Source organism: Chelonoidis abingdonii, chromosome 1 (assembly GCF_003597395.2).
Source record: "Chelonoidis abingdonii isolate Lonesome George chromosome 1, CheloAbing_2.0, whole genome shotgun sequence".
NCBI lineage: Eukaryota > Metazoa > Chordata > Testudines > Testudinidae > Chelonoidis > Chelonoidis abingdonii.
In genome coordinates this window covers 346,742,195-346,766,357 of record NC_133769.1, presented here as the reverse complement: position 1 = coordinate 346,766,357, position 24,163 = coordinate 346,742,195, and the positions used below count along the sequence as shown (strand labels likewise).

At 44.3% G+C, this 24,163-nt stretch overlaps 1 protein-coding gene across 1 annotated transcript; it reads right to left on the bottom strand.

Moving 5' to 3' along the window:
• Window positions 1-15,612: 15,612 nt before the first annotated feature.
• On the bottom strand, window positions 15,613-23,368 carry GPR83 (G protein-coupled receptor 83). The gene is made up of 4 exons (XM_032772812.2): window positions 22,601-23,368; window positions 21,178-21,303; window positions 19,393-19,526; window positions 15,613-18,581 (listed from the first exon to the last, which is right to left on the bottom strand). The coding sequence occupies exons 1-4, from the start codon at window positions 22,985-22,987 to the stop codon at window positions 17,957-17,959; spliced, it is 1,272 nt and encodes a 423-aa protein (XP_032628703.1). The 5' UTR covers window positions 22,988-23,368; the 3' UTR covers window positions 15,613-17,956.
• Between the last annotated feature and the right edge of the window lie 795 nt (window positions 23,369-24,163).

The window sequence follows — 24,163 nt, the reverse complement described above, 5'->3', positions numbered from 1 at the left end:
TATAGTACTACCCAAGGAAGATGGTATTGAATATCACTGAGGCTGGGAAGGTATTGCAGTGGGATCTAGTATGTGTAGGAATTCAGGATTTCCTGATGACCAGCTGATGGCCATCTCAGAGTGACTATGGAGTACAGGACTTGCCCACTGCCCTTAAGACGCATCAAGGAACACCCATCTGATCTCGGATCATGGAAACATACGTGGACATCTTCCTGGGTGGAAGTTCGGCTCCCAGGATGGAGGTGCCCCTTATTGGAAGTAAATGCTTGTACTTATGTCCAGAACATACACAAGGACATTAACAAAACACATCCTGTTGCCGAACAGTTTGACAGGAAGGCCAGGAAAGGAACCCACTATTTTTATGATCCCTCTGGAGCTCGGTTACCCATACCTGGAGGAAGCTAGGGAGGCATGTTCGCCGTCTGCTCACTGGTGTGGTGTTGTGTATTCTCTTTCTTCTGCTTGCTTGCTGTAAGCACTCCAGCTCCTGAGGCGTAATCGCACTGTTGTTCTTAAATGTCGAGAACACTCACCAAAAGTTTGTTGAGTATTCTCAAAGAGAGGGAATTGCTGGTGCACTAGGAATATCCTTAAGTAACTAAAAGGTAAAAAGCAATAAGATATACAGTCTCCCTGTTAGGCCTTAGATGAGCAGAGCCTTCTTCCATGTTAAACTCTTAATTGATGTCTAAACAGGCAATAAATAAAAAGGCAGGCAACATCCCTTATCAGATTGCATACACTCAAACTGGTCTAAAGCAGAAAGATAATGAGGCCCATTGCACCTTTAGCAAGGACAAGACTAATTGCAGAAAGGAAAAACTTACTAATGAGACTTGCCGGGCCAAGATTACTAATGCCACCTGCGCTTACGTAACTGCTAAGGGGGAGGAAGGAGAAGAGGAGGAAGACAAAGAAGTGTGTGAGAACAAGAATGCGCAGCCCCGGACAGGAAAGAGGGGGGAAACGGCTTGCTTGTCAGGACGAGTATGATCATGAATATAAAGAGAGAACAGAACATGGACTTGTTTTAGGTTGCTGGATATTGAGGGAAATGTTCAAGTCCCGCAAAGAACCATTGAGATCTCCAAATAAACTGGTTTGCTTTTCTACCATTGGGTGTTTATGGCGTGGTGCACAGCGGGGACGACCCCCTGCCTGTTGCCCCCTGGGCACTTTGTGCCGCAACACAGGTACAAACAAGTACTCATCACTCCCTGTACATTGAGGTGCAAACCCTCTACGTAGCAAGGTGCCACCTTCTCACCTTGTACATGTGGTTAGAACAAAACAACTCTATCCTCACTATTACCCTTGCCCTGTCATTGGGATGTCAGCCTGGTTCCTTGTTAGTCTGGGAATGATGGCAAGTAGTGAATGTTCCTGAATCTCTAGTTTCAATACCTTTAGGTAGTTCTTCTGCATCAGCCCTTTCCTTGCAGCTCTGTGAGCAAGGCTTGCTCTGGCTCACAGCTTAACTTGCCTTTGTTAGTGTAACCCTCTGGCCCTCTGATGGCAGAACAGGGCCAGATTCATATCCAGGTTCCGTATTTAAAAACACCAGCATAACCGGCTTGACCCACACCCAGTGCCATGGGACACTTACATACACACCCTCCTGGCGCACCTCTAGGAGGCAATACTTCCTCTCGCAAGCACGGAGGAGTGTAGCAAAATCCTTTTAATAAAAGGAAGGGAAAACAATGCGGCATCCCATTTGGAGAAACACCACAAACAGGATTTATATACACACAAAACCAGCTCCAAATACATTACAATGTCCTTTCCCTCCTCTAGGGCTTAACCAGTTACCCAAAGTCCAATGACCCAAAAAGTCTCTGGGTCAGTGCCACCCCAATTCAAGTTTATTTGCCAGAGTTTTCCCTCCAGCTGGGGACCGGGGAGGGGGAAGAGTCCACACAGTGTTAGGGGCACCTTTACAGGGCAGGGCCAACTCTCCACCCTCCATGGCAGTTCCTGCTGCACGCTTCACCACGACCCCGCTCGCCACCACTGTGCAACTCCCACTGTCCATGTCAAACCGTTCACTCTGCCTTACATGTTCTGGCCTGCTCCACACACTGAATGCTCCGCTTTCCCAGCCACTGCAATAGGTCTTCAGGTTCCCCACAGGTTAACACAGCGATCAGTGATTTCAGTCTTAGTAGGAGACTCTCTGCTTGTGCACCATTGCCCAACATGAATCAGCTCAGCCGTCGTACATGACTCTAATGAATTCACAAATTAGCATCTGCGCGTTAACATTGAGAGAGGGGAAGGATGTAACAATTGGTGTCCAAAGCCCTCAAAAGGGAAGGGGGAGGGGCACTAACATCAAGTACACACACCAGTCCCAACCCTCTCTCAATTCATGGGATTTTGGACCCATGTCTAACAGAGTACACAGCAACGAGTGAGTCATCGCGGTCACCAAAGCAGTCCCACAGATCCCATTCACACAATCAGGGTGATAAACTTTTTTCCTCCGTTCTTGGCGCCCAATGTGGGGCTGGGGCTAAAATTAGCCTTGCCTGGACCCCTCTCGGCGGCCGACGGACCCGCACCGGCAACGAGCCGACGCCAGTGCACACCCGTTATTTCATTGGGGCCTCGGAGGAGATGCAGTGTGAGCGGCCCCAGGGGCACAACGGGTGCAACGCGCTCGGTAGGGAGAAGCAGTTACGGTGATGGTGAGGAACGGTCCCTTGGATAAGGTAGGAACAGTCCAGTGGTGTGGACTTAGGCCCGAGGCTGGGGACACCCAGTCGTTTTAATTCCATTAGACGAGTAAGAGCGTCTATAATGGGTCAAGGGCATGGTATGGGGGCGCCAGGTATGGTGTACACTCTTAGAATGCATTCTAGTGAATTGAAGGTTTTGATCAGATCCGATGACTCAGAGTAAACTGAAAAAGTTCTGCACAGTAGACTGGACTCAAAATCAACTAGAGGACCAGAAAAGGTGGCCACCAAAAGGATCACTTAATTATGAACACGATCCTTCAATACTCCTGTTTTGTCAGCAAACGGGTAGATCTGAAGCTTGTTTGTGTGAGACTCTTGTAAAAAATCCCCCACCGTAGCTCCTGTTCTTCCCCCGTCTGGCGGGGAGTGCAAGGATTCAAAAGCAGTTAGGGATAGTGCAGGGACAAAGGAGGGACCTATCTAGAAAGGGGAGACCCTATGTCCTAGTGTACTCTCTCCCTGTTGTAGCTAAAAAGCAAGATCAGATGCAGACAGGTACTGGGGCCAGTGTGAGTGACTGTTACCGGAAGACCCAGAGTACCCCGTGAAGCGAAAGCTCATGACCAGGACTACTCTCAACGCAAGCCGGTAACTAGTGGATCTTAGGAGGTCCGACCCATGGTGGCTGACTTGGCCTGGCATCGTCCGGTGAGGAAGCTACCTGGGTCTAGGATGTGTGTGTAACCATCTTCCCTTCTCCTTCCTTTCCGTGTGGGCTACTGACGTCTGAACATCTCACTGGATGCAATCAGAGTAAATGGCGCTGTCTCCCAGAGACTAGCCGACGCTCTTTGCTAAGGAGGTGTGGTGGAGGTCGTGGCCATCCTCGTTAGCCTCTCCTGTGTGAGTACCCTGTAGGGAAAAATCCTTATTTGACCGGCTAGCGCGGACAGGCACCCTCCCTTGTGTGTGTAAGTGGAAGATGGTGGGGGAACAGTCTAACATTCCATCTCACCCCCTAAGGGTACCCCAGCATTTTACATGTACGTACATTATGGTTCAACAACCTGCAGGTATTTAGAGAATTGGATTTACACGCGTGAAAATCCATCTAAACAATGCCCACTAGAAGGTACTTCAATCTAGATGAGATCATACATCTAAGAGGAGTGTTTAATCACCAAAAGCCCTGACACAGCATGAGCAAATTGTCTACTGAGGAGGAACGGGTTAATTTGAAATTCAGCTTGGCCCAGAGATAAAAGAAAGTTGCTCTGCGTTCAAGTCGAGAATCAACGCAGGACTATGCTAAGTACAAAGAAAAACTGCTTTCGGCCCCAGCTGGCTAGGAAAAGAAAAATGACAGAGGTGAACCAAAGCAATATAAGTTACAGAACTGAGATTACATTTGCAAAACTTAACTGTCCAGTAAGATTCACAGTGTGCCTTTGTGACCCCGGAGCCGGTGTGGCTTGGTGACACCAAAGAAGCCACAGGCAGCTGACCTGGACTGGAATCTCTGAAAGAGACGCCGCAGAGATTCCAGGGTGTAAAAGAACAGCCCTCCCAGAGTGGAAGCATGTTGGAATTCTGGACAAGCTGAAACAGGATAATCTTCGTCCACCTCTCCCCCTTCTCTGAACATTATACACAGAAGTGGCCAGTCTGGACGTACGTGTGTAAGTATGAAAGGGGTTTAGGGCTTGGGGCATTAATGTTTTTCTGAGTGATGTGGGAGCGTTCCCAACACTCTCCGTTGTTTGTCTGTTATTTTATTAACGAGGCTTTAAAATTCAGTTATATGGTGTGTTTTCTTTATCTTCCCCAATGATCCTGTAGTGTCAGCTAGCCTGATCACCTGAACAGGATAGTTGGTAACAGAAATTTGTCACAGTTTGGTGACAATTAAGAAGGGAGCCCTGCAGAATTTACACCATCTATTGTTTTACCCTTGCTATTTTATGTTTGCTTTGCTTGGTACTGCTGGTGTTATATGTTAAGAACTGCATGATTAAAAGTGAGCCCTAATAGGATAAGGAAATGCTATCTGTGTTTGGTGTTCTGTTCTGTTTAACGGTTTACTGTTGTTTTTCTGCTCTGTATACATTTGGGCGTTAGGAGCATGGTGGAACTGAACCTCTCGTTCGTAATTCTCGGAGTGGAAGCCATGCGTGCGAGGAAGCTCTGAGGTCGAATTGAGATCCTTCTGTCCGTCCCCTGTAGTGATCAGTGTATAAAAGTGGGAAAGCCTGGCTTAAACTGTAATTTCCTCTGCCTCTTGTAATTCTCTTTTCTGTTTTAATGTCAGCAGACAGATGGATGGTCTCTGGTAAACCTCTAAAGGGGTTTGATTATATGTTAAATAAATGGCCTTGCCCAATTGGCCATTGTTTTTGTCCAGGTGACAAGCCTCACGAGGGAGGACTCGAGTAGTCTTGTGAGTAAGATATTAAAGCAAGAGACCAGGAGGGGTGGGGCTAGTTAAGAAGCCCACCCTCCTAGCTAAACTGATAATGAACAAGTTGGTGCCCATGGAAGGGACGGTTCAGCAAGAAAAGCAGGATCGGGCCCAGCAGGCAGGCACAGACAGAGAGTTTGGAAAACAGGTTGGAAACTTTTGAGGGGTGTAGTGAAAGGAAGGAGTCAGTAAGTGTAAGCATGGGATTTCAAATACCCAGGATTTACTGGAATGGTGATTGAGTTGATAGAAGTAGCTGTTGGGAGACAAGCAAGTGATTTAAGGGAGAGTGAGAAGTTACTCTGTAGCTGCTGGAGGAACAGCGGTTGAACCTTGTGTAAAAATGCTAACAAAGAGAAAGTTTTGGTGTCTTGAAATGTTTTAAATAATTACAAGAAAATATGGGGTAATTCCTCTTTTGCCTGAAGTCAAAAGGTATTTGTATATTTTACCGATGATTGTCTGCCTAGAAGGGGCAGACCTCTGTTTTTCGTTCTTTCAGATAACCAAGAAAACTGAGCCAGCTGAACAGCATTCAGTACCATGCATTTACTGCCACAACAGAATTAGTTTTTGTTCTATGTTCTGTCTGGTGTTTGTACTTGTGGCCCTGAATGTTGTGTTTAATATTTTTATAAAATAGTCAGTTTAAAATGCAACAAAAAGGTTAAATGAAATGCAGATACTTGTCTTGTGGCAACTTGGAAACAAAGTGTTTGACAAATCAGGAGAATGTGATATACTAAAGTCTAATGCATTTCCTTAAGTAAAAAAGAAGAACTTCATTGGCCAAATTGTTAATTGCAAAAATTGTTTTAAAAATTGCATACCAATAGTCTTTGGAGCAAAGACATCGAAAATTAACCTACTCCCCATATTGTACATGTGATCTTTCTGGCTACATCCAATGTCTAGCCAGGGGTGGGATGGTGGAAAGCTATTGGACTACAGGTTGAATTGAATGAACTCCTCAAAGTGGATGTGCTTCTTCTAGCTTCTTGCTCCAAAGTTCTGTATAAGGTTATTTTAGTAAAAGGGTATGTGTGATATATATTGAATAATAAACTAATGTGCTGTATAATGACAATGTTTATATGTTCATTTTTGGGAAAAGTATAATTGAAGAGTGAAGTTCCCTTGCAGGTTAAAGAAGTCAAGAAGGGGGAAAAAACAGACAAAGAACAAAATAGTTAACTGAAAAAAAAAAGAAGAAAAATTAACTGGCAGGCTCAGCTATAGATAAGACACTGCTCACAGTCAAGACTTGGCTGACAACCAAGAAAAGAGGGGCTTGAATTTGCCCAAGCAGCTATGAGATCTGAATAACACTGCCAGGCACTAGTGAAATGTGTTAGGTTCTTTCTCACAGGTAAGGAAAACGCTACCCGAAGATCCTAGCAGCCCTGCCACTCCTTGAAAACCAGAAAACTGGATTGATGTAAAGTCCACCAACACAAGACTGCTTGGCTCCATGCTGGAAAGCCCAAGTCCTACTGATACCAACACGTTGTGAAGTGCCAAGACTGACTGCTTGGACCAAGATTCTTCACTGCAAAAAGACCCCTCCACCTCGGGAAATCTCCTGCTGAGACTAGCCTATTCTCCTTCTGTGCCTTCTGGACAGCAGGGGAAAGTACAAGGTGAAGTACTAGTAAACTCTTCCCCTTGTCCTTTGACAGATCTACTGTGCCTTTGCATTTTCTAGAAAAGCAAAACCATTACAGGGTGAGTGCTAGTAACCTCTCCCCTGGGGATGCTGCACCACGACTGTTTGGGAAAGAAGAACACTCACTCCACTGAAATTGCCAAAGTCCAGGAATTCCTGAAGAAAGAATATTAAGAACTGACCCTGGTGAAGAAACAAAGAATTATACACTGGCGAGAGGACATTTGTGGACCCATGCTTGGAAATGTGATATTAATGTATTTTGGGGTTATTCTACAGGCTGCGCCCTGTGTCATGGAGAGTGACTAATAATGTAACCCCTTCCTATGCTATTAATGTTGATGCCTTTTGAAAGTACTGAGAATAGTTAATAAGGTGTATATAGTACTACTCCAAGGAAGATGGTATTGAATATCACTGAGGCTGGGAAGGTATTGCAGTGGGATCTAGTATGTGTGGAATTCAGGATTTCCTGATGACCAGCTTGAAGGCCATCAGATGGCCCCAATAACAAAGAAATTGGGGATCCCAGAGCTGTTAAAATAACCATCCCAGTCTGCTGTGGGCTTATGCTAAGTGGGGGGTGGATGTCAATGCAAATCTTTCTACACTCTTTGAAATTCTTGAAATTCTTTCCACACTCCCTACAATTCACCACCAGATGTCAGGGTAGCGCTCATCCTGACTCTGCTTACATCAGCAAAGTCTTGACCATTACTTTAGTTTGGGCCTTAGGCCTCATACCAGGCCTCTGATACCAAGGTTTATATCTCAGGGCCTCCTTTTACTACACATGCTACCAGTTTACACCAGCAGAGAATTTGGCATAAAAATTCCCATTTTAGCCAGGTCCTGGGGGTTCTGAATAACGATGTAGTTTCCATCTTTTTCAGAAGACTAGGACAATCGTGCTAGTGCTCTATCGGGTTACTGGTTACAGGACAACCTATTTGGAAAAGTAAAATGTCCTTGCAGCTCTTTCAGCTCTATATGGTTTCTTATATTGTGCTCATTGCTGTAGTATCTGAGCACCTGCCAGTTGCGCATTAAGCAACATGACTAACATCTGTCATGTGGTGTTTGTTCTCTCATCCTCTTCTCAGGGGGAAGCACATGCACTGGAGTGTCTTGTCTCGGTGGGTGAGTCGGGTTTTGTTGTACTTGTTGCTATGTAGTTATGTTGGAGAAGACTGGTCGAAGAACTGCACCTTGTACTTGGAGAAGAAGGCACTGAGGTTTGTGATGGTCCTTACTTCATATGAGTGTTCATTTCACACTCTTACAGGCCCCCAGAAAGTTCTGTCTCCACCACAGATGAACTTTACCCTTATTATAGAGGAGTTCCATTGGGCCTGAGGAGCACAATTGTCAAGCACAGTCTTCATCCCAGAGTTTTAGGCTATATTTTCGATATCCAGAGCCCAGGCCATGATGTGCCTTGAAAATAAGGTCTGAGACCCTGAACTTGACTCATTCTATGAGAAGTCAGAGAGCATAGGTCAGGTCTGATGTGCTTGCAATATCGTGTTGCTGGGTTGTGCTGCAGTCTTCTGTACTAATTAGGGTTTCCTGAGTGTTGAAAACTTCTTACCCAGGTGTGAATAACTGAGGCCAGGTCATCAACCTGGATGGGTGGAATCTCCTAGACAAGTGGGAATGATAGAAAACATTACTTGCATTCCATAAGGAATCCAGCAGAACTCCTAGGCTACAGACAGAGTTGACTAATGGTGACTGCATATCTTCAATCAAAGGAGACTGCATCATAAGCTACAAACTCTTCAAAATATTATCCTTTGCTCACCAGCATCACCTCTTTCTTGCTTGGGTTCAGTTTCAACCAGCTGTTCTTCATCCATGGGCTGAGCTCATTCAAGCACTGGATCATCTTGATGGTAGTGGTGTGGATGTATGTGATAAACGATAGGTAGAGGTGTGTGCCATTTGCATATCGCTGGCACTTGAATCCATGTTGTCTGACCAGTTCTTGTAGTGGCTGCTTGTAGGTGTTAAAAGGACCAGAGAGATAATTGATCCCTCTGTGACTTCACAGGTGAGGTGCCTAGTGGCTCAGTTTTGCATCAGGGCTCATTGAGTGTGTCCCTCTATGAAGGATGCAAAGAGTTTTCACTCATTATTCTGGACCTCTGATACCTCTCTCAGGTGAGGCAACAGTATCTTATGGTCGGTGTTGAATGCTGCAGAGTGATCCAACAGGATGAGAACAGATGTCTGTCCTCTTTCCATTGACAGGAGGAGATATTCATCAATGCCCCTAAAGTAGTTTTGGTTCCATGTCCTGGCCTGAATCCAGATTGTGCCAGCTCTAGGATTTTAGCTTCAACTAGATGAGTTTGTAGTTGGCCTTTGGATTTTCTCATGGATGAGAGGTTTGATACAGGGCTGGCTAGAACCAATATATCCAGGATAAGTTTCTTCAGTGTTGTTGGACTATTATGTGTTTTGAAGGTGGAAAAGGAAGAGTCTATCTCTGACTGAAGTATTGACTTTTTAGATCAGGAGTGGCACCAACTGCTCATGACCTTTCAATTACTCAGGAAGGGTATGGCTGGGATTCACAAGTCTTGGGTCGAGGGTCCCTTTGGGCATCTAGAATTTCTTAATGAGAGAATGCCCTGAACTCAGAATGCAGGCGAGCTGTTGAGTATAAGGAAACGGATCCATGTTGTTTGAGAAGATTTCCTGCTTCTTGCATCTCATTTCTACATCTGCCAGTTTTCAGCACCTGCTTGCTTCCTTTTACTGTTTTTAGGGCCAATCTTCAATGGAACTACTTGAGAAGAAAGGTGCTACTTGGTGTCACTAAGGGAGAATGTTGGAGATTCCATGAAGTACTCTAGGGATTTGCTATTGTTATTGATTTTTATGCTGAAAGTGCACAGATACGGTGGTGATAGGCAGCAGTATGAAGCCCTTAGAAAGTCAGGGAACACAATCTGGCCCTCTGTGATTCCTACATAGTAAATATCCAGAACACTTGTGTTCCACTGAAAAATGATGTGAAATTTCATATATTTTAAATCTGGGAAATCCAGGCCATTTCTCTGGCCTAATAGTTACTGCTCCATATTACAGAGACATTGGCCTTGGCCTTTCATTTCCCTGGGCTGGGCAAGAAATGTATTCAGAGTGAATTTAATCTCAGTCAAACTGAATGTAAAAAAATGTGATTTCTTTCTTTGGTCTGTCTAGGTGAATTATATCCCCCTTCAATTAGAGGATGTTTCTCAGGGTGGCCCACATAGATTTTGTCTGTCCTCAGTATTATTATAGTATGATCATTACATAGTATGCATTGTCAGTTTTGTTTACACTATCAGATATCCCAGTCTCCATTAGATACAGCTATAATGATCCAGCGACTGTGCAGACGTCATTTAAATGAGACAAACCATAAGTCCTGAGCAGTGTTGTTAAAGGTCTCCTGGCACTTTTCACTGGTATTAAGTATTAATTTTATTAAACCCCTTGGATCATCAGATGAAATGAGCAATAGAAGTGCAAAGTTTTATTTTAATATAAATGGAGATGAGCCAGTGAAACTAAATCCAGGTTTTTTTATATCCAGGTCTCATTTCATTTGAGCTGCCAACCTTTGGGACAAACAGTGGGATCAGCAAAGGGACTTCAGCATTGCAACACTGAGCATCACAGCATGTAATTTTTAGGCACTTAGAAAATCACAGGAACGACACAGCAATCCACGAAGCCTGAATTAGGCGCCAAGGCTCCCTACCCAATGAATGGGAAGAGAAGAGCACCTTGTAGATTGCAATCCACAAAGCTAGCACACTAGGCAGGTAGTCATCTAAACTAGCCAATGAGAGACACTAACCAGAGGAGGATGTGCTAAGCCCTGCCCCTCTGTTGGAGACAGGCATCTAAGTCCAAGCTGCACAGAGGTCTCTAGCTCTGACAGTCATCCACAAATTGAGGGAAGGTAGGTGGTTAGCTGCCAAAGTTGTGTGCAGGACCCCCCTACACCCCCCCAAAAAAAAAAACAGGGGGAAGGGAGATGCCCTATAACATTTACCCTACTGGGCAGGATACTCACCCAGGATGTGCAAGATCCTCCCCTAGATTAAGTCCTCCCCTCCTCCTGAGGTGGAAAGCAGGGCTTTGAAAAGGGCTCTGCTAGTTCTCAGGTAAGCACCTTAACCACTAGGCTAGGGAATATTCTGATTTGGGGCTCCCTCAGTCTCTCCTATTGAAGTTGTTCCACTTGAATTAAACAATCGAATACTTAAATGTTACTTGGGCCAGACACAGAGTTAGAAAGATTCTATAGCCTAGTGATTAGGGCACTCAGCTGAGAGATGGTTGTAACCCTAAGCAGCCCTCAATGCCCACTGACAAAGGGTTCTCTGCCACGTCACAGCAACTCCTGTTAAGCCTGACAAACTCACTGCACCTAACATATTGCTGTCAGGGTATTTATAAAGAATGTCATGCAAGATGTCAAATGAAAATTTATGTTGTACTGGTCATCACAAGCATTGCGTGATGTGTGTATGTATGTTAATTAAAAAGTGGTAGTTGTATACTGGAAATGTTTAAAACCATGTCACCAAACTGGATTGACAAACAAGTCTGCCCCAGACAAAGCAATGTTGAGTTACTTGTCTGCCTAGGTACCTGTTGTGAATCAAGTACTGTAAAATCAACACAAAGGATGCAGCATTTGCATTTTATGTCAACAGGAAAAGCAAATTTTCAGGAGAATGTGAAAACAGCATGGTGCCAGCACACTGGAGCACAAACAACAGAGGGAAAAAGCTGTATCTGGGGGGACACTTCAAAAGAACACATGTCAAAGGGTTACTGGACTATATGAAGAAGGGGAGAGAATCCCTTTGTTATCCATGGCCGAGGGAATAAAGAGGTCAGCACTTTTTGCATCTATGAATGGTGGATCTCAAACTGCGTGGGTTGGTGATGCAGAGAAGTGGTTGTAGGCTGTAGACAAAGCTTGGAGTATGCTAAGGTTATGTGTAGTCTCTTAGACATATATTAATCTTTTGATTTATGGGTAACCACTTCTGTCATTTACATCTCTGTTCTTTCTTAATAAATTTAGTCTTGCTTTATTATAAATTTATCTCAGGGCTGTCATATTAAAATAAAGTGTGGCCACACAGCTGAACCAACAGGCTGGTGAGTACACTGTCTCTTTGGAGACAGCAGACTTGGTAATTGCTGTGAGTGTCCCGTGACAGGGGCCATATGTTGCAGGGAGATACTCCTGGAAAGTTTGGGAACTGAAGTACACCCAGGGTTAACCTGCAAGGCAAAGTTAGCACTGGCAGAGTCCATTTGGCTGACAGGGAGCTGTCATACAGGTTAGCAAAACCAAATCCCTCTTTTGCTGTAATTGCAGATCCCTTTTCAAACCCCTTCTCTGACTCAGGAGGAAGGGGGACTTGAACCAGCAGTCTCCCACATCCTATGCTGAAAATTATAAGGAAGGGCTGCTAACATCTCCTCTCCCCGACAGCTGATCTGCATGAACTTGTCTGAGGAATGCAGTTTACAGTCATACCCATCTATGCAGGATCAAGCTGAGATAAATATGGCAATTTCATGCAAAATCCTTGAAAAACCTTATTGATTTAAGTTTAAGTAGCTTTAGAGTCCATTGCATTAAAAATGAAAAATGTATGTATAATTGTGACCCATGTAAACCTTGGGAAGAACTGTGAGTTTCAAAGGACCATGTTAAACCAGGGGGGAGATGAATGCACACTCCCACCTCTGGCCCCAACCTTTTGAAACTACACCCTGAGGAGAAAACCATTGTCTGCTGATTACCTGTTCCTGGAATCTGATGGCCAAAGATCCAAGAAATATAAAGGAAAGAGTGACTTATTCATGGGGGTGTTTGTTCTGAGCTAAAGGTGTTATGAACTTGCAGCCACAGAAAAACCCCTTTGCGGGGTTTAGAGGACTGATCACCTACCAGAGCCCTTGTTGATGTTAGGGGTGATCTCTGGTAAGCTTATTAGCATGAGTGTAGGTTCTTTGTTCTTTTTCATGTTTTCTCTGTATTGCTTTCACTTTAAGAATAAATGTGCTTGCTTAGCAAGGCCCATGTTGTAACTTACTAGTGTACAATTACACTGTTTATAGTCTCTGAAGAGCAAAGCGCACACACACTGGGACCATCTGGCTTCCTGGGAATAACACAGTATAGGCAGGGAACTATGCAGCCTGGGAAAGCTCTCATCAGGAGGGAGAGATATGTGGGTCTCCACCCAAGAGATCTGATGGGTGGGGAAGCCTGAAAGCGGGTGCCCTTGGTGGACCATGACGGGAGAATACAGGTCCAGTTGCCATGAACTATGAGCTATATGTTGGCAGTCTATGGGATTTATGGCATTGTTAATGAGTGCCAATAGCAGTGAAAACAAGTACTGTAGAAGGGGAAAGCACATAAATAAGTCTCATTGCCCTTTTGGGAAAGGCATAGCAAAAAGAGAGATGAGGGAAATGAATTATGAACAGCTGAAGGAAAAACGAGTGGCTGAGCTACACAAAGAAAAGCAGCTTGACACTGAGGAGAAGACAAAGGCACAGCTAGCAGGCTTGCTGTATTCTAATGGCCAGAAAAGGAATGATGGCCCAGGTTCAGAGGGAATGTCCAGCCCACTGGCACAGGGTCCAGCAGTCAGGGGAAATCTTGGAACCAGCACCATAGAAGAAAGCAGGGAAGAGGTTGACAGAGACAGCAACCATGTTCTGCCCAAACCAAATGCATCACTGCAACTGGGATTGTGGACAAGTCCACAGGTGGATCAAGAGAGGATACAGCTGGAGAGCAATTGACTGCATCTGGAAATCCAGCAGCTAGCAGACAGGAAAGGCCAGCATGAGCAAGAAGAGAAAGGGAAGGATTGTCAATATCAGTTCAAGATGTAGAAATTGCACCAGCAGGACCAAGTTTGACAACATCAATTCAAGACAGAGAAACTGCATCTGTAGGCCAGCGGGTGACTCCAGGTCTCAAATACCTAGCCCACTGGATGGCATAGACTACAAATTATGCCCTCACTTTAGGGATGCGGATGGCATGGATATGTTTCTAAATGCTTTGAAATGGGGTATGAATTGAATAATGTGAGGAAGGAGAACATAATATGGTATCTGGCTCCATGACTGTCAAGGACAAAGGCTTTGGACATTTTTACCCTTATGAACAGGAACAATCTAAAAGATTATAGATGATGTAAACAAGCTTTGTTGCAAATGTTTAAACTGACCCCCCTGCAGCGTGGAGAAGAACGTTATAGCTACTTTCCCCCTTGTCTCAGTCTTTCCATGGGTTTGGTTCCCCATGCCAGTGGGGGGAACACAGGGCTTGCGATCATTCCTGGATTACTTATCTTCCTCACTGATATATGTCCCTGTGAGTCTTAAATCTTTTGCAATGCGACCCTTTTGCCAGGTGGAGTCGGTAGCAACAGAACTGGCTTGAGCCACCCTCCAGTAATCTGGAAAAAACTTACAACCACATCTAGGTGCCTCTAAGAGGCAATATCTCTCCCCTCTTGCAAGCACAGAGTATAACAAAATAACTTTTAGTCAAAGGGAAAGGGAACCAGGCATTAGTCTGGGAAAACACCACAACCACATTCAAACGCATGCAGCTGTAAGCAAAATCCCAACCCCACAGTGTGCTGGGCAGTGTCCTTTGCCTCAGTTTTCCACCTTGTGGTGGGAAGGTCCAACAAACTAATGTCCCTTTAACACATCACTCTCCTCTCCCTCCGCTGCATTGTACTCACCATTGCTGTCCTTGGCTAGCAAAGACCCAGAGTTCAAAGGTGCTTTCACAGGGCTCCCTTCCCACCCCTGTGGGGGTTGAGGGGATCAAGCAATGCCTCTGCTGCTGGTACCGCTGCTCTCTATAGGTCTGTCTCATCTTACACTGGGGTTACGTTCCGCAGTCAGCACGTACAGTCAAAATTACATTGAGTGCAATAGTGGGCGGAATCGCCCGCACCACAGAAACAGTATTTAAATAGTTATTTTTCTCTTTTTTTTTCTTGTTTTTTCCAACCGTGTAAAGCTGAAATTGTGCATGTTAAATGAGCCTAAGATGCGACACACTTGTGCTTCCACTGGCCACTGCCACTTGCAGCTCCCACATCACATTCTGAGGTTCCATCACTTAACTGAGATCTCAGCAGGTAGTGGTGAACTGCACAGCCAGTGCAGTCTCTGTGTTCACTGCCCCCACACAATGTCTAACGTTTAGCTCTTCAATCCATGCAGCACTGATGTCAGCTCTAGAAACCACTAACTTGAAACAATAATTCTTAATAGAGTCTAATCAGTCAATCATTAAATATTGGGGGGGAGGGGAGTTAAACAGTAGCTAGGACTCTCTAGGCAGCATACACACTGCCAGATAAGAACCTCTTCCCTCACCCACTCTCTCCTTTGCTGTGATTTGGCACTCCTATCCCCTGCTTTGCAAGTGAGGATCAATTTAGGATGACCCCCTCAAATTTATTACTCGTGCATTCAAAAACTAGAGTAGAAGTGGAAGAGAGGGTTGCTCACATATTTGGGGGAGGGGTGTAGAAGCAGCTGATTCTACAGATCAGTGACATGCTGACCCTTAGGACCTTAACAAGAGAGTAACAGAGTAAAGTTTGATTCTGAGAGAGAGCTGGATAATGCCTTGAGAAGGGAAGTCCTAAGAGACCAGGGTGTGTGACATTCTCTCTGTTTAACACAGTGGTGCGTATACAGCGATAGGCTAACTGACAAATGTTACATACATTTTATTTTCTGTAAGTATACAGCCATGAAAAACTTGCACAAGTCAAAGGCACTAGAAACTGGTACAAGACATCAGTTACAACTGGTTTCTCTTTCCATTCATGTTATTTTCATTCTCTTTCCTTTTACTGCTAGCTGCTGAGTGTTTCATGTAGAACGGGACACCTTTGGATAGTAAGACACTGATAATGGCCAGCTGCTTTCCGCATCATGAACACATAGGTAAACATCACCGTCTACGATACGGCTTCTGGAGGCTCTGGAGTTTCCTTGCTTGGTATCATACACCATCTGTCCTGCTATTTTAAAGCAGATAATTTGTGTGTCCACGATTCCAAAGAGGTAATATACAGCATTTTAGAAGAGAAAATATATAGTCCCTCAGTCTCTGAACTGAGAACAGCTATACAGTTGCATTACAGAGCAAGGGAGCAATGCTAAATTCTAGGGGGAAGTTGCAGGATTCTTTAGCTGTTACGTGATGATGATGCAGAGATACTCTGGTAAATAAGATTCTAAATCAAATACAAATTGGTTTGTAAACATTACTGTTCTAAATGAGCTTGTGCTGTACTTTCAATGCACTAAGAAATGATTTCCTGATTTTAATTCTCTGACCATAAGAACCTCCTAAATATTCTTTCATTTAATTAATTTGATGGGACTGTAACTAGATTTCCTTAAAAAAATTCCTGGCAAAATTTGATGAACTGTCAGCCAGAAGTCCAAAGTCATCCTTTGTTTGTTTATGTATTTTTAAGAGTACAGTTTCTTCCATCAGTGTGCCTCAACTCTGCCTTACAGAAGCATCTATTGGGGTAATAGGACAGCTCCATTTTTCCATATCCATCCAACCTAGGGCATCTCTGATGATAATTTGGGTGATGGCGCTTGTGATGCAGACACTAATTCACTTGGAAATGGACTGAGACCAAACCATATCTCACACTGGCCAATGAAGAGCCATTACAAGGTGTAAGGTAGTGTACTAATCACATGTAGCGCTCCCTTGTGTCAGAGTGCAACACTGCAAGGGATCCTCATCCCCAGCACCTCTGCTTGGTCCTCTCCTTCTCACCAGGTCTTTCATGGCTTGGCCCTCCGGCCCAGTCACCTAAGTTCAGTCCCCTTCAGGAGTAATGAAAGGTCCAAGCTAAACACCCAAATAATAATTCTTCTGTCCCTCTAAGGCTGCACTGAAGTGTCCTCACAGGCCTTCCCTCTGAGCCTCCCTCACAGGAGCCTAATCTGCCCCTGCAATGGGGCTTGTGTGCCCCTTCCTCAAGGCTGGTAGGGAAACTAAGGCCCACCCAGGGGACTGTATTAAGCGGTTGGTTTTGCTGCTTCAGACATGCTGCTGATTCCCTGGGCCACTTCCTGTCTCTAAATCCCCCTTAGGCTGCTTTCCTTCAGCCTCTGCTTAACCCAGCCTCCATTTGGTACTCAGGCTTTTCCCTTCTCTGCTGAACACTAGGAAGTCTTCCGCAGGGACTTTGGCAGCTTCCCCTAGGGATCTCCCTGCTCCTTGTAGCTGTAGCTTAAGGCTTTCCCCGACAGGAAGCGGTGCTGCTCCCTTTGAGTTCTGCCTACCTGCAGGAGAGTCTTACCTTCTCTGCAACCTCTCCCTCCCTGGCTGTACAGTCTTCTCCTAACCCTTTCACAGCTGGGGTCAGGAATTAGCATTAAGTTACTATATCACCATCAGTGGGGGATGGCTGCTAGGTCATAGGCAAGGCTGAGCTTGGCTTGCCTTAAACAGCCAGCCAGCCTGTGACCCATGGTAACAGCTTTCTGTCACTACTAAATTGGGCTGGATTTAGCGCCATAACAGTGAAATTGTCTCTTCATCAATCCCATGTTCACTTCAAGACATTTTTAACAGTGAGACTCGATGTACTTAGATAATGGTTTCAGTGTTTTGGTTCTAGCTCAACAACAGGCAACACACACACAAACCTCCTAGGAAAAAGGACTGGATTGGACAGCATTACCGATGGATAACAATACACAGAGTTCTTTGCTAGTCGCCAGTTCAAAATCAGTCTGACAATTAAAAGGGTTTTCTTCCCCCTTTTCAAGGGCTGTGCTGTCTGTCTTCTCTTTGGAGGCTGTATAGATATACTACCAGTCTGCATTAAAGAGATAACTCTCTTGCTGATAGGAATGCATTGATTCCTATGGTTCTGGGTTCTCAACACAAACAGCATGCACATTGGTGTGTGCACTCTAGTAAAGTAGTCAAGGATTCCTGTCTCTCTTCATCACACTCGTCAGCTTTCACCCAATCCACCTGCAATCCTGGCGCATACCCCATGTGCTCCCATTTTATTGCATCATTCAACTCACGGCTACTATAGGTTCAACTGAAGTGATGTCTGTCTTCCCTGACTGGAGATTGGAGGTTGATGGAAGGACATGGGAGACCTGAGACCGCTTGAAGTTGCTGTTTTCTGGCCAGGCTACTCTGTAGGATGGAACTGTGGATGGAAGCCTGTGCTCTTTCGGGCTAGGTGTTTTTTTGCACATGTTGAGCAAAGACTTCAGTTCCAGTCTGAAATGTTCATTGAGCCAGCAGTAAATGAAGGGGTTATAACAGGTGCTGCTCATTGCAAACCAGTGAAAAGCAAAGTACAGGGCATTGTTGGTACGAATAGTTTGGCTGGAAAGGAGGACGACGTAGCAGTTTAAAGGAAACCAGCAAACGGCAAAGAGGACAACCACCAACATCAGCATCTTAATGGTCTTTTTCTTCTTCCTCCGAAGAGCGAAGTACTGCTCCGTGGTCACATCCCCAATGGCATTGTGCAGCCAGAGTTTCTTGGCCACTCTCAGGTAGGCAGCAGAGATGATTAAAAGGGGCAGAATGTAGAGCAAAATGAACGTTGTTAAGTCTAGGTACTTCCAGAAGAGGTCAGCTGGTTCAGGGAAATCTGGGAGACATAGGCATTGGGTGACGTCTTCACTGCAGATAAAAGGACTGATCACAATGAATGAACAAACATGCTTGGGTATCACAGTAAGGGAGAGAAAGACAAGACTCCTGTCATAAAATCGAAGAGCCAGATCCTCAACTGGTGCAAATTCACATCATTCCATTGACTTCAGCAGAGATGTGCTAATTTACACCAATTGAGGAAGTGGCACATAACGTAGCTTACAAGAATTGTGATCAGAATAATTTCTCACCGCATGCATGAGATTATGATTTTTTTACGAAACTAATTAATTGCAACCTCTAATTACCAGCTGCACAAAATTCTTAGGAGTGAAGTGAAACTCTTTATGCCTTTCAATGAACTTCTGTATGTAAATGGTAATACAAAATCTATCACCTTTATGACCCATTCCATCAGCAAAACACTTCACAAACATTAATTAACCCTCACAACAGACGGTGACAGGTAGGTATTATTATCTTTATTCTACAGAAGAGGAAACTAAGACAGAGAGGTTGAGTCCCTTGCCCAGGGAGTCAGTGTTAGAGCTGGGGTTAAAAAAGAACCAATTAGGGCCTCATTTCCAGTCCTGGCCTCAATCAGTGGGCAAGATCTCTAGCTGATGTAAACTGCCAATTTACGCCAACTACATATCTGGCCTGCATCTGACACGCTGTGTTGTTGATGAATAATACTAGAAGAGTAGCCATTGTGAAAGGTATCGATGTGCACTATGGACCAGATCCTCAGCTGGTGTAAATTGACATGGCTTCCTTGTCCCTACTGGGGATCTGGCCCTATATGTTTCTGCAGATCAAAAACAGGGATCAGCCTTACCTGTATTCAAAAGTGAATAGTTTTTGATAAATAGCATGTGGGAGGGAGAAACACGTTGCCATAATCCAGATGACAGAGATGTAGACAATGCCTTTTGCAGTGGATACACGAGGTTTCAGAGGATGCATTATAACCTGTTTGGAATAAACAAACACGTGGCCTGATGACATTTTAATAATTATGCAATTTTCCTCACTTTATCTCCCACTCTTAAATACAGCAGTAATCACAGCAGTTTAATGAGCAAACGTTTCATGGGAGATCCCTGCATTCAACTTCCACTGACTTCAGGTTACAGAACCAGAAAGTGAACTTGACTCTGAATGAAAGCTGAACTGAAGTAATTAACTTTCACAGTCCAAGCTGAGAGACATGGATAAAGTAAGGCCCTGATCCTGCTACTGCAGCTGCGAAGGTGAACTTCTGTACCCACATGGAGATGGGTTGACTTCAGTGGGCTACTAGGCAGGCACGAAGTTCTGCCCTTGCATATCAGTTTGCAGGTTGGGCCTAATGCAACAACATAAAAAAAGGCAAGGATGGAGGCTTTTAAAATGCTTCCAATGTTTGTATTCTACAGCATCAGTGACACAAAGAAAGGTGGGTTTCCAGTATCATTACAAACGAATGGTTTTCCCACAGAAAATGCATTTTCTGAAATCTCCTGTTGGGAAAATTGAAATGAAAGCTCTCAAGATCCCAGGTTCCCCGCTCCCAAGCTGCTAGGCTCCCCAGCACCCTGCCCCAGGATCCCAAGTCCTTGGCTCCTCAGCAGTCCCTCTGGTATGGAGCTTGCGACCTGGCTTCCTGCTCGCCCAGGCTCTGGGGGCTTTTGGCGTCCTAGGCAGGCTGCTGGGGCACCTGGATTGGCCATTACTGAAAAATTCCATGTGGGTGATTCTGCAATGGAATGTATGGAAAATGCTCCTCTCCCAGCACATTTTGCATAGCCTGCCTTGTGTGCCAGTTCAGAACATACATTTTTTTTGGAAATGCAAAATTTTCCCTGGGATAGAAATTCCAGTTCCTGCCCAGAGCAAAATATACTATTTAAATTAGTATCCCTTGTAAATCATTTATTTGACAGCTCTGCTTCTGGTGTGAATTTAGCATATTAAGATAGGGTCTGAAGATGCAGCATGTACCTGCATTTAGAATAATATATAATATTTTGTGAAGTGCTTTGAGATCCTTGGCTGAAGGAGTACAAGCAGTTCATTCAGCTTCACGCTCCCTCTCTGAGGCAAGTATTACTACCAACATATTAGAGATGCAGACTGGTTTGTGCAAAAGCCAGTGGCTGCCCTGGGAACAGAACCCAGGAATCCAGACTGCCAGCACACCCCCTAGCCTGGTGGTTCTTAAACTTTTTTACTGGTGACCCCTTTCACATAGCAAGCCTCTGAGTGTGACCCCCCTTAACACTTTATATATATTTAACACCATTATAAGTGCTGGCGGCAATGTGGGGTTTGGGGTGGAGAATAACAGCTTGCAACCCCCTTGCTCCTGGAATAAACTTGCAACTCCCTGAGGGGTCTCGACCCCCAGTTTGAGAACCCTTGCTCTAGCCCCTAAATTGTACATATTCCTCCTCAAGTGATACCAGAGAGCTGATCAGAAAAAATATACACCACCACCCTGGCAATTCTTACACAGAGTGCCCTGTGCTAAACTCCTTAGGGTCGGAGGTGTTCAGAAAATGGTTTTTAATTTCTTATTTTAAAATAAGGGAATGCTCCAGAATTTTCAATTCATGGCCATTTAGCTTAAGAGAACTCTCACCTGGTGTCTGTCCACTGCGATTGCTGTGAGAGTCAAAGCAGAGACATGGAGGGAGCAGTATTGTGCAAATCTACTGATGTGACACATCCCCTTTCCGAATATCCATGTGCTGTTCACAAACCGAGCCTAGGAACAGTCCAGCGGGGAATATATTTAGCTTTCTACATGCATCATTTGTGTACTTTTCACATGCCTGATATTCGACTCATTGTGCATTGTCAGCACTCTACTAGCTGCGCTTGTGGTCATTATTTTGACTTCCATCCCAAAAGGATTATTAAAAAGCTGCAGGTTGCAAACAAGCTAACACATCACTCCTTTCTTTCATAGATTATTAGGGTTAGAAGGGATCTCAAGAGATCATCTAGTCCAACTCCCTGCTCAAAGCAGAACCAATCCCCAAATGGCCCCCTCCATGATTGAACTTACAACCCTGGGTTTAGCAGGCTAATGCTCAAACCACTGAGCTATCCCTCCCCCCAAAAGGCAATTTTATCTAATCTCTGTCTCCTTTGATTTATTGGCTGATTACTGAAGCCTGCAACAGGACATTAAATAGAGCAAGACTTCTGGGGAAGTGATCCAGAAATACAATGATGTTAGTGCCTCTTTACTGACCTGGCAATGTGCACCCAGCTAGTATGGTGGAGCAACTTCTAAGGCATTTGACTTCCTTCAGAATATTTTCCTCCATACCCAAAGAACTGCCAACAAGTCAGTTCCCCTCACCCTACCATCCCTGCTGGATACATGGATACTCCTGCATTCCTGATCTGGGTACAGTGCAAGTATCTCTTTTCACCAGACCATGTAACATGATGCTGATCATTAACCATTTTTTTAAATAAGAGAGATTCATGGTATTATATTGGAAGCTCCTAAGGAGAGGGAACATAACTAAATACTGTAAAACTGTGAAACTACAACTTTCTTATGCTTACTAGTTTAGTGCCAACAATGTCCTTGGCCATAAACCAGAGGTGCAATTTTAATTATTATTACAGTTCTAACTGAATCATAGAAATTAGAAAAGGAAAAGACCTGTTAAATCTTCCAAAAAGTAATGACTCCATCCCTGCAGACATTTAAAACTAGTCTGGAAAGATTACTAACAAGTGTATCATAGAACTATCTTGCATTAGCAGAGGATAAACTGAGAATATAACTCTATGGAGAAAAAAAGTCATTAAATTAACTCTAATGCTCTAACATGACTGGAAGCCCAAATTGCAGCCTCAGATTTACTACAGTGTCATTTGTCATTCTAGTGAGTGCAAGTAACAACAATCAGAGGCAAACTCCACACACTAAGCTATTTCTGTTACAGGAAGAAAAGACAAATGATACGTTTTCTATTACAGATGCTCATATTTTAGAGAAAAGAAGCAGAGCGAGAGGGAACAGACTCCTGTCAGGTTCTTACCAACGTAAAGGGAGTATTGAGCAGCGTTATCATTATGTCTGCTACAGCTAGATTCACAATAAACAGGCTGGTAGCGGAGTGCATCCTTTTGTTTTTAATGACGACGTGAAAGACCAGGACATTCCCAAAGAGCGAGAACACTATGATGAAGGAGTATGCCACAATGAGCAGGGCTTTCATTGTAAGATTTTGAGATTCTGCCCCATATCTTCTCCTGCCCACAAAGCTCTGCCAGTCAGCAAGTGTGTAGTTATTCCAGGAAAAAAAACTGGAGATGTTGGGTATTTCAAAAGATGCTTCAAAACTTCTGTTGATGGGAAGCTTTGCTGATCTCTCAAAGGCAGTAGCTAAGTATGGGAGAAAGAGCCATATATAATGAATAACCATTTCTGAAATGCTGCTTCTTTCTTCAGATTCAGAAATAGCTCATCTATGAAACAATATTGTGTGTCCAGTCAATGGGAGGCTTAATGAGCGTTCATTTGCTTTCCATAGTGCAATCTTCATAACTGTGAACAAAATGCAGAAATTATCAGCCAAAACAACAGCAGGTGCTCCTGACAAGTGCTGTGGCTATGCAGCTCTGACACTCAGTCAGTGTAGACTTCTCTTTCAGCACTTTTATATCTCCCGTCTCAGGCAGGCTGCTAGCAAGAATCTTCACTCATTGGATGCTTAATATTACTGCTACTTTGATGTACTCGCTTTGTCCAAGATTGCACTCCTACTGGGTTTTACTCCATGCCTCCCACTTACCCTCAGAAATAATTACATCTGTAATATATAAGAAAAATATAATCTATCTGGTTTCACCTGAGTATCCTTTTCTCAGCATCCTGACCTGCAGCAGCAGTTTCTTGTAAATTCTGTTCTGTTTATAAACTAACACGTCTGGTAGCTGTGCTGCAGTCTAAGAGACATTCCAATTTAAAAATACAATTTTAAATGTATTTTGGGGTCATTTAAGCCTTGTTTACAGCACTGCTACATTGACTATAGCTAGTAGTAATGATTTTTTTTCCCCCTTGTAAACTAAAAGGTTATGTGGCTTATAACTGGCTATTGTTCAGCCTCTCATTAAAAATACCCAACAGTCTATGTATTAAAGGTCACTTTTATTATGTTAGTGTTTTTCTAGAGATGTTTTTCTCGCAGGCAAGTCAAAGCTAATTTTCCTATCGGCAGCTACTTTCCCCTCCTGGCCAAAAGAAAAAAAATGTTTTTAAAAGCTAGATCTTACATTATGTCTTTTGTATTTGATACGTACGTGGTATGTCATGAATGTCTAGCTGCTGGGAGAATTGATGTGCACCTTCATATCATACAGCCAGTGGGTGGGTGTTGCCAGGGCCCGTGCAACCATTTAGGTGACCTCGGCGGTCGCCTAGGGTGCTGGGATTTGGGGGGCGCCATTTTTTTCGGCAGTGACTGTGGCGGCCGGATCTTCAGCCGCCCTGGTTGCTGCCAGCATTTAGGTGGAGAGAGCTGGGGCAGAGGAGCACGGGGAGGGCCGCCTGCAGCAAGGAAGGGGGGGGGCGCCAGCACGCAGGGGAATTCCCCACC